We start from the raw sequence: 13,488 nt of genomic DNA on the forward strand, positions 1-13,488 counted from the left end.
ATACCACACAAGTGTCCAAGTGGGAAATGGAGATGGAATTGTAGTAACAATGGTCTGGCTTCATGGGACAGAAGTAAATAAAATGGGTGAGTTGGATTCAACTATTGATGTTTTATCCTTATTGGAGAAAAGAAGGAATATGAGCGAAATGGATCCTGGAAGCAGGATTTAAATGCTTACTTGAACCTAGGACCCTGAATAGGGATTCAAAGAAAACTGGACAGAATAAATCAGTTTTTATTTAATATTTCAGTAATATTTGAATAATATTGTGTTCACACATTATAATCCACATCGTCCAGTGAAACCTGCCTGTGTTGCCTCATCTTATGGTGTCGGTGCAGACATGTCACGCCAAATGCGTTCCCTTACTGCTGGAGAGAAAAGTTATGCACAGATTGACAGAGTCTGGTTTAGGGTGAAAAATATTTCAACCAGTACCAGAGAGAGTTTATTCTCATTAATGATCATCAGCCACTAGTGTCCATTTTCAATCCACAGAAGGGTGTTTTACTAACAGCAGCAGTACAAGTGCAGAGATGGGCTCTGTTTCCTGGAGGACACAGTTACAAGATTGCATTCAAGAGGACAACTGATCAGGGAACTGCTGATGCATTATCCCGTTTCCCCCGGAAAAGGAAATAAATTTACAAAAGAGGACACTCCTCTCGATGTATTCTCCCTAATGCAAATTGAAAGTCTTTCTATTATGGCAGAGATGATCCAAAGGGAAACTAGAACAGACCCACACTGTTTCAGTCCATCCAAAATGGCTGGAATATGCAGCAGAAATTCCAGTTGCCCTATTTTCCAACACTGGGATGAACTTGCCCTTTGTGGGGGTTGCCTTATGTGGGGATTTAGAGTTTTTGTACCATCCAAGATGAGAGCTAAAGTGTTAGAGGAACTACATGCCAGTCATCTACCTAAGCGTATTCAAAGTGAAAGCATGGGCTCAAAGCTTTGGCTGGTGGCCTGGGATACATCAGCAGATCGAGCAGCTTGCCATACACTGTTCTGGATGCCAAGAGCAGCACCTTTCCATCTCTGCAAATGGCTTGCATTGCCCTGGCAGAAGATTCATGTAGATTTTGCCGGACCATCATGGATGCAAGATTCCTGGCACTACAAATTGACCGGAAGTCACTGAGGATATAACAAAATATGTTGCTGAAGGTAGAGCAGTGGATGTAGTGTATATGGATTTCAGTAAGGCATTTGAAAAAGTTCCCCATGCAAGGCTCCTTCAAAAAGTAAGGATGCATAGGATCCAAGGAGACCTTGCTTTGTGGATCCAGAATTGACCTAGCTACAGAAGGCAAAGAGTAGTTGTAGATGGTTCGTATGCTGCATAGACATCGGTGACCAGTAGTGTTCCATAGGGATCTATTCTGGGAACCCCCCTTCTTTGTGATTTTTATAAATGACCTGGATGAAGAAGTAGAAGGGTGAGTTAGAAAGTTTGCTGATGACACAAAAGTTGGGAGTGTTGTGGATAATCTGGAGGGGTGGCAGAGGTTACAGCGGGACATTGATAGGATGCAGAACTGGGCTGAGAAGTGGTAGATGGAGTTCAACCCAGATAAGTATGAAGTGGTTCATTTTAGAAGATCAAATTTGAAGGCAGAATATAATACTTAATGATAATGGCAGTGTGGAGGATCAAAGAGGTCTTGGGATCCATGTCCGTAGGACACTCAAAGCAGCTGTGCATGTTGACAGTGTTTTAAAAAGGTGTATGATGTGTTGGCCTTCATCAACTGTGGGATTGAGTTCAAGAGCCATGAGGTAATGTTACACTATATAAGACCGTGGTTAGAGCCTACTTGGAGTACTGTGATCAGTTCTGGTCACCTCACTACAGGAAGGATGTGGATACTATAGAAAGGGTGCAGAGGAGATTTACAAGGATGTTGCCTGGATTGGGGAGCATGTCTTATGAGAATAGGTTGAGTGAAGTTGGCCTTTTCTCCTTAGAGCGACAGACGATGAGTGGTGACTTGACAGAGGTGTATAAGATAATGTGAGGCATTGATTGTGTGGATAGTCAGATGCTTTTTCCCAGCGCTGAAGTGGCTAACATGAGGGGGCATAGTTTTCAGGTGCTTGGAAGTAGGTACAGAGGGGATGCAGATACAATAGGGTCTTTTAAGAGACTCTTAGATAGGTACAAGGAGCTTAGAAAAATAGAGGGCTATGGGCTAGGGAAATTCTAGGCAGTTTCTAGAGTAGGTTACATGGTCGGCACGACATTGTGGGCCGAAGGGCCTGTAATGTGCTGTAGATTTCTACGATCTGAGTGTTCCCAGTGGCCTCCACAACAAACCTGTGCTAGGTTGATGTATTAACAACCATCTTCTCAAGGACTGGTGTTCTAGAACACTTAATCAGTGACAATGGACTTCGGTTTGTTGCAGGAACAGTTTCAGTCATTCCTGAAAATGAATGGAATAAGGCATATTACATCTGCACCATACCACCCAGCTACAAATGGCTTGTCAGAAACAGTTGTCCAGAGTTAGCAAAACACACTACACTGACACTGAAAAAGAAGCTCGCCAATTTCCTCCTTGTATATCACAATGCAACACACTCCATAACCAACAACTCAGCAGATATACTGTTCCTGGATCGTCCCTTGTGCTCATGCTTGGATCTCCTCAAACTAAATCGCAGAACAGCTGAGACAAATTGAGGGCACTTCAAACAAGGAGGTTTGATATTTCACTCCTGGAGAAGCAGTCCTGGTGAGGGACTACAGAAGTGATCAAAAGTGGGTACTTGGAAAGGTCAAGGACAGAACTGGACCACTCTCCTATGTTATGGAGATGATGCAATGATCAGTTGAGTAGGTTTATGTATGTATTTGTGTACTTGTATGTACAGTGCCTCTAAAAAGTATTCATCCACCTTGTAAGTTTTCATGTTTTATAGTTTTACAATATTAAATCACAATGGATTTAATTTGGCTTTTTTGACATTGATCAACAGAAAGCAACTTTTTTATGTCAAAAGTCAAAATGGTAGGGATGTTGTGTTTTTGTTGATCATGGTGTTTAGTCTGATGATGAAAAAGCTCAATTTTGGTTTCATCAGACCAAAGAACCTTCTTCCAGCTGATTTCAGAGTCTCCCACATTCCTCCTGGCAAACTCAAGCTGAGATTTCATGTGAGTTTTTCCAACATTGGCTTTCTCTTTACCACTCTCCCATAAAGCTGCAACTGGTTAAGCACCCAGGTAACAGTTGTATGCACAGTCACTCCCATCTCAGCCACTGAAACTTGTAACTCCTCCAGAGATGTCATCTGTCTTCTGGTGTCCTCTCTCACTAGTCCCATTCTAGTCCACTAGTCACTCAGTTTTTGAGGTTGGCAGATTTACAGCTGTGCCATATTCTTTCTATTTCTTGATGATTGACTTAACTGTACTCCAAGGGGTGTTCAGTGACTTGGAAATTTTCTTGTATCCATCTCCTGACTTGTGCTTTTCAATAACCTTTTCGCGGAGTCACTTGGGAGTATTCCTTTGTCTTCATAGTGTAGTTTTTGCCAGAATTCTGACCCACCAGTCGCTGGACCTTCCAGATGTCTGTGTATTTTTACTACAATCAATTGAAACACCTTGACTGCACACAGATGATCTCCATTTAACTAATTATGTGACTTCTAAAACCAATTGGCTGCACCCTTGATGATTTGGTGTGGCATATTAAAGGGGAGGGGTGAATACTTACGCAATCATTTATTTTGTGTTTTATATTTGTAATTAATTTAGATAGCTTTGCAGAGATCTGTTTTCACTTTGACATGAGTCTTTTTCTGTTGACCAGTGTCAAAAATAAGCCAAATTATATTCACTATTGTAAAACAACAGAACATGAAAACTTACTGGGGGGGGGGGGGATATTTTTTGAAGTCACTGTATATGTTTGTGTGTGTGTGTGTGTGTGTGTGTGTGTGTGTGTGTATGTGTGTGTATATATATATATATATATATATGTACATATATATAGATGTATTCTATATTGAGTTGGAGTTTGTAGCTAAGCAGTGTTATGTATTTAATATTTGAGTAATATTATAAATATTACTTCCTACAAAGTGAAACCTAACATCATGAATGGCAGAGATGCTTCACTCCCAGGGGGCTCAGTGCCTTTAACGCATGCTTTGAAAGGGAGAATAAAACTACAGATATGAGGATCCCTATGGCACCTGGTGACCCTGTGATCTCTGTCTTGGAGTCTGATGTCACTGTGTCTTTCAAGAGTGTGAACCCTCACAAGGAAACGATGGAGTACCTGGTAGGGCTCTGACAAGCTGTGCCAACCAACTGGTGGGGGTGTTCAAAGACATTTTCAGTCTCTCATTGCTACAGTTGGATGTTCCCACCTGCTTCAAGAGGGTAAAACTGATTAAGTATTTTGAGAAGTTGGTTATGACTAAAATTACCTCCTGTCCCAGCAGGGAACTGGTTCCACAATATGTCTACGGTAGATTGGCTCTCATTGACTCCTTATGAAGCCCTGGATCACCTGGGCAATACAAATATCTGTGACAAGTTGCTGTTTATTTGCAGCTTAGCATTTAACTCAATCATTCCTGCAGTTCTGATCAAAAGGTTCTGTACCTCCCTCTGCAAATGGACAATCAACATTGGCACACCTCAGGGATGTGTGCTTAGCCCAAACTCTACTCTTTCATGATTATGTGGTTAGGCATAGCTCAAGTGCCACTTATAAATTTGCTAACAACACAACTATTGTTGGCAGAACTTCAGATGGTGGTGTGAGAACATACAGGAGCGAGATATACCAGCTAGTTGAGTGGTATCACAGCAACAACCATGCTGCAATGCTGATTGTGGACTTAAGGAAGGGTAAGACAAAGGAACACACACCAGTCCTCAGAGAGGGATCAGAATTGGAGAGAGAGCAATTTCAAGCTCCTGGGTGCCAACACCTCTGAGGATCTATCCTGAACCCAACACATCGATGCAGCTATAAACAAGGCACAACAACAGCTATATTTCATTAGGAGTTTGAGGAGTTTTGGTATGTCACCAAACACAGTCACTAAGTTTTATAGATGTACTGTAGAGAGCATTCCAACTGGCTGCATCAGCATCTGATATGGGGTATGTGTCGACTGCTCAGGATCAAAATAAGCTGCAGAGACTTGTAAATTTACTCACCTCCATCATGGGCACTAGCCTCCATATTATCCAGGATATCTTCAAGAAGCGATGCCTCAAAAAGTTGGCATCCATCATTAAGGACCCATGTCATGCCCTGTTTTCATTGCTACCATTAGGAAAGAGGTGCAACTGCCTGAAGGCATGCACTCAACATTTCAGGAGCAGCTTCTTCCCTTCTGCCATCCGATTTCTGAATGGACATTGAACCCATGAACAGTACCTAATTACTTTTCAATTTCTATTTTTGCATGACTCATTTGCACAGCTATAGTACAATCAACACTTACATAAGCCTTAATTCTCAGGAGTTTTTGCAGCATTTGATATTCCAAGAGAGGTTTCCATTCATAAGAATTTTCTGAATAGAACAACACAATGATTTGTAGCCTGTTATTTTCTAATTGTTATGATTGTTCATTTGTAGTCTTTTATGAAACTATTAAGCAAAGGTTTTCTTTTTCTTCAGTTTATTCCAATGGCTCAAGAATATGTAACTGATGTTCTTGGTCGACAATTCATTGAACCCCCTCCATTTGATTTGGGCAGTGCTTTTGGTGACAGCAATTCGACTGCTCCACTTATATTTATCTTGTCACCTGGTGCTGACCCAATGGCTGCTCTTCTCAAATTTGCTGATGATCAGGTACATCCAAATGTATAAACTGTTTTGATGCATTTAAGTCAAATTGTACCACAGATGAAACTTACAAGTTTCCGAAATGATAACTTTATAGAATTCTATTTGCTAAAAATAATGAGAAAACACCATAGAACTGATTAAATCCAATGGATGTGTGTTCTTGGTACCTGGGATGACTACAGTATATGTTGAGTGTTGTTTAATTCCTGGAAAAGCACCTTGTTTAAATAGTGATCTCTGGGCACAATGGTTTAATTCTTAACTTTGTTTTGGTATACAGTGGATTCCAATTAAATGGGCCATCAGTTAATTGGGACAGGCGCATTTTTAGGACAACTCTTAAAGAATGAAAGCTAATTGAGAAAATGGCTAGGATTCACTTTGGGACACCATGCTGCTTAATTGGGACAGGAGACGGTTGCTAAACAATTTCTAACTAGCATAGTTTGTGTATACTTATGTGGCTGTTAGACACTCAACCATGCTTAGAACAAGCAATTTTAAATAGAGCCAGTTGCATACCTTTGTGTTCAAAAAACAGTGATTTTTCTCACTAATATTTGATGAGAAGTAAGCAGTAAGAGAGTTCAGAACTGTTTTGCTCATTACAGTTTCAAGCCAGAATTGGCTGTGAGTGAAAATGAAATGATTTCACTACTTAAACAAGTTAGAAACTAGCAAGAATTTGAAGATATCGACAGTCATCTTGAATGTTACAATGTAAATGAAGATTTGGAGAATGTAATCATTGAAAGCACTGTTTTGAATGCAGTCCACTATTTGAACAAGGTGTCTGCACTGATTTTGTTCATTTACGATCAATCAAAACAACACAGCAGCATACACTGGATGAATTCCTCCATTGATAACCATTAGGAATTAATGGACAGTTTGATAGTACTGTAGTAGTATTGATAATGTTCTAATTCGTTCTGTATTTCATTTAAATATACAATTTATTACTCAGTTAAATGGCAGTTGTCTTTTTTATACTTTTTAAACTACTTACCATCAAACTTCAGTGAACTGGGTTAGGTGCTTAATTGGGCTGAAATGTGCTGGTCCTGATGTTTCCCATTTAACCAGAATCCACTGTATTACTTTCCTCTCTGCAATATCATATTAAATTCCCAGCAGTTTTCCACTTCACTCTGCTTTCTGTATTTTCCTTCGAGATGCAAGTGAATAGGTTGGTACAATGATAAGCAGTTGAAAAGATACTCCTGCTGTCAAGGCTAGATTGTAATGTATTTGGAGTTTAGGATTATAACCAAACCAACGATGGCAATATAGGTCTAAGCATGCATTTTCCTACACTGAAGATAGTAATGCCATTTATTATCACCCTCACTGAAAATTTGTAGGTTTAGATAGGAAAGTTAATATTAAAAACTTGGTAAAATGAATAGTTATCATAGTATCTATTTTTTCTTTTGAATTAAATAGCTCTTCATTGCATTGAGAAATGAACTTTCTCTTTATTCTACATATCTTCAGTTGTATTGTTTGAATCAATATTAAATGAAAATATTACTTTAAAATTATCAATTAATATATAATGTCTTTACAGGGCTTTGGCGGATCCAAGTTGAGCTCTTTGTCCCTTGGACAGGGTCAAGGACCAATAGCCATGAATATGATTGAGATGGCAGTGAAGCATGGTTCTTGGGTAGTATTACAAAACTGTCATTTGGCAACATCATGGATGCCAACATTAGAAAGAGTTTGTGCGGTATGAATTTTTGTTCACTTTATTATATACATTGCAAATCACGGGAGGCCAATGCAGGAATTTTGTTTTCCCTGCTGTGTCCCATTTTTATTTAAAGTTGATTTTCCTATGGATATCAGATTTAAAAGTATATTTATTGGAAACACACTGAGAGTCTCATCAAAGTAGGAAAATAAGGGATGATGTAGTTCAGACCCAGACGTAGTTCCTGCATTTCTTCCCTTCCTCCATTTATGCCGTTGATTTCTCAAGCTGACCATAAACCATATTTCTGCAATGCAGGAAAGACCAGTTGGGAACATGTCTAGTGCCCACTTTACTGTAGTCTGTTCTATGGATCAGTTCTTAAAGGCTTTACTCTGACACTTGGTGGTGCAGGAGTTGTAAAAATTTTCTCCACTGCAACATATGACCTAATTTTACTTAGATAGAACTGTTTACATGCCCATTACACTCTTCAATGTTAAGCTGATGTGCAGGCTCATCAGAATTATTTGCTTTGCTATATCTCACACCTACCTAACCAGTCAGCTGACCATAAAACTAGAGCCTCGTGTTTGGCTGCTCATTGATTCAATGCTAATTTGGTTGAACTATGAAGACTGATTGTGCGTGACTATCTGTATATACCAAATGCTACAAAGATCACAGCCATGTAGAGGAGTATCAAAAGCTCTCCATCTCCCATAATTTAGACCATAAGATATAGGAGCAGAAGTAGGCCATTCAGACCTTCAGGTCTCCTCTGCCATTCAATCATGGGCTGATCTAATTCTTCCAGTCATCACCACTCCCCGCCTTCTCCCCATACCCTTTGATGCCCTGACTAATCAAGAATCTATCTATCTCTGCCTTAAATGCACCCAGTGACCTGGCCTCCACAGCTGTTTGAGGCAACAAATTCCACAGATTTATCACTCTCTGACTAATTTCTCCGCATCTCTGTTCTAAATGGACGTCCTTCTATCCTGAAGTCATGCCCACCATATCTAATTTGGAGCCATTAATTAAAATATGAAAAGTGACATTTTTTAATTTCAAGAACATAAATGAACAATTTAGTTGTATCAATGTAGAAATTGTACCGGGGAATTTAAAATCAAACCATTACTATCTTATACTTTGTTTGAATCTATTGCTTCTGGTTATTTAAACGTGTCTTGTTATTTGGATTGGTATAAAAGCAAAATATTGTAAATGTAGAAATTTTTTAATAAAATCATAGAATCTTGGAAATGCTTAGCAGGTCAAATTGTGTTGATGGAGAGAAAGTTAAATTTAATGCTTTGGGCTGGTGATCTTTTATCAAAACAGAATGTGTTAACTGCCTGAGTATTGTCAAGATATTCTGAATTAACCTCTTGCAGATGATTAACAAGGACTAAGAAAAGAAAACAATATTTATTTGTTGGTCTTCCTTTTTATGTAGCTGGTAAGGATTGTTAACAAATTCAGCAATTATTAACAGATGGAAAGTTTTCACATTTTAACAGCCAGCAGTGAGCACATTTCAGATCACCATTCTTTATGAAAATTGAAATCACATTTGTCATTCAAAGTGTCTAATTTTGCATAAAGTTTGTGTGAATTATACAATTTTGTCCTTCAGTTCAGTAAGACAGCTAAGTAAATAGCTGTAAACACAAGAGATTGTACAGATGCTGGCAATCCAGAGCAACACACACAAAATTCTGGAGGAACTCAGCTGGTGAGGCAGAATCTATGGAAATGAATAAACAGTTTACGTTTTGAGCCAAGAAAGATCCTTTCTCAGGATGGGAAAAGAAGGGGGAAGACACTAAAATAAAAATATGGGGAGAGGGGAAGGAAGACTGGCTAGAAGGTGTTAGGTGAAGATAGGTGGATGGGAAAAGCAAAGGGTTGGAGAAGGAGGAATCTGATAGGAGAGGAGAGTGGGCCATGGGGGAAAGAAAGGAAGAAGGGGGGCACCAGGGGAGCTGATAAGCAGGTGAGAAGAGTAAGAGGCCAGAGTGGGGAATAGAAGGAGAGGGAAAGGGGTTGGGTTTACCGGAAGGAGAAACTGACGTTCATGCCATCAGGTTGGAGGCTACCTAGTTGGAATATGAGGTGATACTCCTCCACCCATAGGGTGGCCTCATCATGCAGAAGAGGAGGTCATGGACTGACATGTTGCAATGGGAATAGAAATTAAAATGGTTGGGCACTGGGAAATTTCCACCAGGTAATATTTTGATTAGAAAGTTGTTTCTTAGGCCACACTCAAACACTATTTTAAATAAGTTCTGTGCAGAATGCTCGGTCCTGTTAATGCATCTCATTTTTGGCCTTTACTTGCATCTTGTTGATTTGTCTTGTGTTATTAAGGGTAATTTACTTCTGAGGTAACTAACAAGGCCAATATAATAACCACAGGTTCTTCCACAGGTGGGGCAGGTGGTGGCCAGTAGAGCCGAGTCTGGTAGATGGTCTGCTCCTTCCACTACTGATGCATGGCCTCTCTGTGCTCACTATGCATGACCTCCAGGTTCTCGATACCTTCTGCAATGCTTCCTCTCTATTTTGAATGTTCATGGACCTGAGATTTCCAAGAGTCATTTGATATGTTGAGATTTTTTCATGGAGACTTTGAGCAGAGAACATAAATTGTTGCTTCTGTCTTGTTTTAAAAAAAAAATCTCATGCCTTTAAAGTCCAGGAATGAACCTTGCCATTCTTTATTTAAGTACATTCATTTTAAGCATAAACAATAGTGAGCATTCTCTTGTGTGGAATCCCTTTGTTTCTGGTAAGTGGTGCAAATTGCATTTTAACTGGCTGCTGTTAACATGTTGGGAAATGGATCATTAAAATGGGAGTGCATACATTCTTCAAAGGACATACAGCTATGTAAGGTCTCATGATAAGCGAATATGCCATCACTGGAATGGTTAACAAGTTAGCCAATATCTAAAATGAAAGAATGTATCCTACATTCTCAGCTGTAGTGTTTCTAATTAAGCTGAGTCCTTTTGTTCTTCTGAGAATTAATATTGTTTCATGTGTAATTTTATTTCAGGAACTGAATCCAGAGACTACACATCCTGATTTTAGACTGTGGCTGACCAGCTATCCTTCTTCAAATTTCCCAGTTTCTGTTCTGCAGAATGGGGTCAAAATGACCAACGAAGCCCCAAAGGGACTTCGACCCAATATTATCCGATCGTACCTTATGGATCCCATTTCTGATCCAGAGTTCTTTGGCAGCTGCACAAAGCCGGTTAGTGCAATTTTAACCACGTCATTTAAGAATGAGCAAATCCATTTGAGTACATAATCCAAAGCCAAATGGGCCATTACACTTTCCCTTATCATAATTTGAGGATTAGAAATTAACTTTAGGGAAAAATAACATTTTTAAGAGCATGGTGTTTATTTAATATTATGTATCCTCTATTTATTTTAATTTAAGATTAACCTTCTGGAGGAAATGTCTGAAACTGTTTGAAATAGTTTTACACATGAGTGGTCAAAGCAATCTCTGGTGCAATGTATTGTCAAAGTCAATTTACTAATATTTATGGAGGCACCAGGAATAGCAGGTATCTCACCTGTTGACTGATGTAATTATGTAATGCATTACAATATGATTAAATTCGTGAACCCTTCAGAATTTTCTTTTAACAAAAATGCTGAAATTCTGTGTACTGACACTAAATAGTCCATTTATGATGTTTATTGTTCTGATCATTAGTTATATAGGTGACATTAGAAAGCAATGTTTTTCTTTTTTTATATGAGATATCCTTTGGAGTATAAAATTCCCAAAAAACAGGACATAATATAAATGCTCTATGGATATTGCAGAAATGTTTTCAAGAAAGATGCATTTAATTCCACGGTGTGTGGATTAGGATTTTAAGAATTAATTGAAGAAAATTGATGAATTATTTTAATGCATAATAATATGTATTTTTGTATATATATTATTTGGAACAAAAGGTAACAAAATTGATTACAGGTTGAATGCAAATGTAGGGCAAAATCTGACAACAGACTCTTTGTTTTCAGGTTTTTTTGACATGAGCAAATCCAATAAAATTTAATATAAGAACAAAAGAAATACTATCTATAGTTTGCAGTTGTGTTTAAGTTTGATGACACTGAAAGAAACTGAATATTATCCACAATATTTTTGTTTTAAAGTTAATTCAAAATAAGTAAAACACTTAAGACACATTAGTGTTGATGGAATGTACATGATGACTGGAATAGATGTATTGTTTTTTTTCCAACAGGCTGAATTTAAAAAGCTTCTCTATGGTCTATGTTTCTTTCATGCACTGGTCCAGGAAAGACGAAAATTTGGACCACTAGGATGGAATATTCCATACGAGTTCAATGAAACTGACTTGCGAATTAGTGTACAACAGCTTCACATGTTTCTTGACCAATATGAGGTGAGGGCTTCCTGACTCAGTAGATGCATCTCCACTCACTCTTTTGTCAATGACACTCTACACTTCCGAGGGGCATGTGTAATTTTCTTCAAATTTTGCAGTCCCTAGTATTGACTCATTCCAGTGAGCAATCTTCTAGGCTACATTCAAAACATCCTCATTGCTTTACTTCAACTTGATAAAGTGGCAAACTGCTGACACAATGCTACATTTCATTGCTTGTTGAAAGGTATTGATCAGATTTTCAGCTTTATAGTCCAAGGCAAATTCAAATAATTGGATCTTAACATTTATTCCAATAAGTTAACTATCAAGGTCCCAATTCTCCCATATTTTCATCTATTGACAGTACAGTTAGCCCTCCTTATCCACAAGGGATTGGTCCCAGGACCCCTCGCGGATTCCAAAATTCACGGATGCTCAAGTCCCTTATTCAACCTGTCTCAATGCGGTGGATCTTTGGATGCAGTGGAACCCCAAACCTTATTTAACCTGTCTCAATGCGGTGGACATTAGGACCCGGCACCAGTGCTCTGAATGCGCAGAGCATTATTTTCTGTTCATGAAAATAATCACGATCATGATTGAAAATAAAGTGGAAATAATAAAGCGATCAGAAAGCGGTGAAATGCCATCAGTCATTGGAAAAGTGTTAGGCTATGTCGGTCAATGATCGGAACAATTTTAAAAGGATAAAGTGAGAAAGGCCATGCCCTGATGAAAGCTACAATTATTACTAAGCAACGCAGTGGTTTAATTATTGGGTTTTGGGGTTTTGGGTTTTTGATCCTCCATATCAACTTGGCACAGTGGAGAGTGCACTCGACAGCAGTCTGTCACTAGATCGAATTCAGTAACGGTTCCTGAGCCGGGCGATGAAACATACGTTCTTAAGTGTTTTATATGCATGGAAAGGTAAAATATATACTATATACTAAGACAAACGTTTGACTAACTGACGCTTAATAATACCGGATGTAGCTGTTCCGACTGAATTAATAAGAGAACTTCCGATTTTTTTCGCTCCCTATCCATGATAATCCACACACATCCTCCCGTATACTTTAAATCATCTCTAGATTATTTATAATACCTAAAACAATGTAAATGCTATGTAAAATAGTTGTCATACTACATTGTTTAGCGAATAATGACAAGGAAAAAAAAGTCTGTGCATGCTCGAACAACAAGTGCTGGAAGAGCACTTCCGGGTTTTCGCGATTCACGGTTGGTTGAATTCGTGGATGCGGAATTCGCAGATAAGGAGGGCCAACTGTACATCCAATGTACAACTAAACCGTTCTATAAGAACTGATGAGAATTGAATTCATTGTAAAAAAAGACAGTAAACCACTGGTATGCAGTGGCTTCTACAGGGCCAGCCAAAGGTGGTGCTGTCTTTTTTTAAATGTATTTTTTATGATTACAAGACATTGTTGGTCATTAAGACCTTAAAGTACTGTAGGTAAACCCCATCAGCAAGCTGCTCATTGGTGGAGGA

General features: G+C 38.7%; 1 protein-coding gene across 1 annotated transcript in view; it reads left to right on the forward strand.

Moving 5' to 3' along the window:
- The window catches only part of dnah7 (dynein, axonemal, heavy chain 7), a 262,198-nt gene that overhangs the window by 192,415 nt on the left and 56,295 nt on the right, over positions 1-13,488 (forward strand). The window contains exons 54-57 of the mRNA XM_073046961.1: positions 5,664-5,840; positions 7,408-7,569; positions 10,607-10,807; positions 11,826-11,987. Of these exons, the coding sequence (XP_072903062.1) occupies positions 5,664-5,840; positions 7,408-7,569; positions 10,607-10,807; positions 11,826-11,987 (702 nt within the window). The remainder of the gene's footprint in view (positions 1-5,663; positions 5,841-7,407; positions 7,570-10,606; positions 10,808-11,825; positions 11,988-13,488) is intronic.

This window comes from Hemitrygon akajei, chromosome 5 (genome assembly GCF_048418815.1).
Source record: "Hemitrygon akajei chromosome 5, sHemAka1.3, whole genome shotgun sequence".
Lineage (NCBI taxonomy): Eukaryota > Metazoa > Chordata > Chondrichthyes > Myliobatiformes > Dasyatidae > Hemitrygon > Hemitrygon akajei.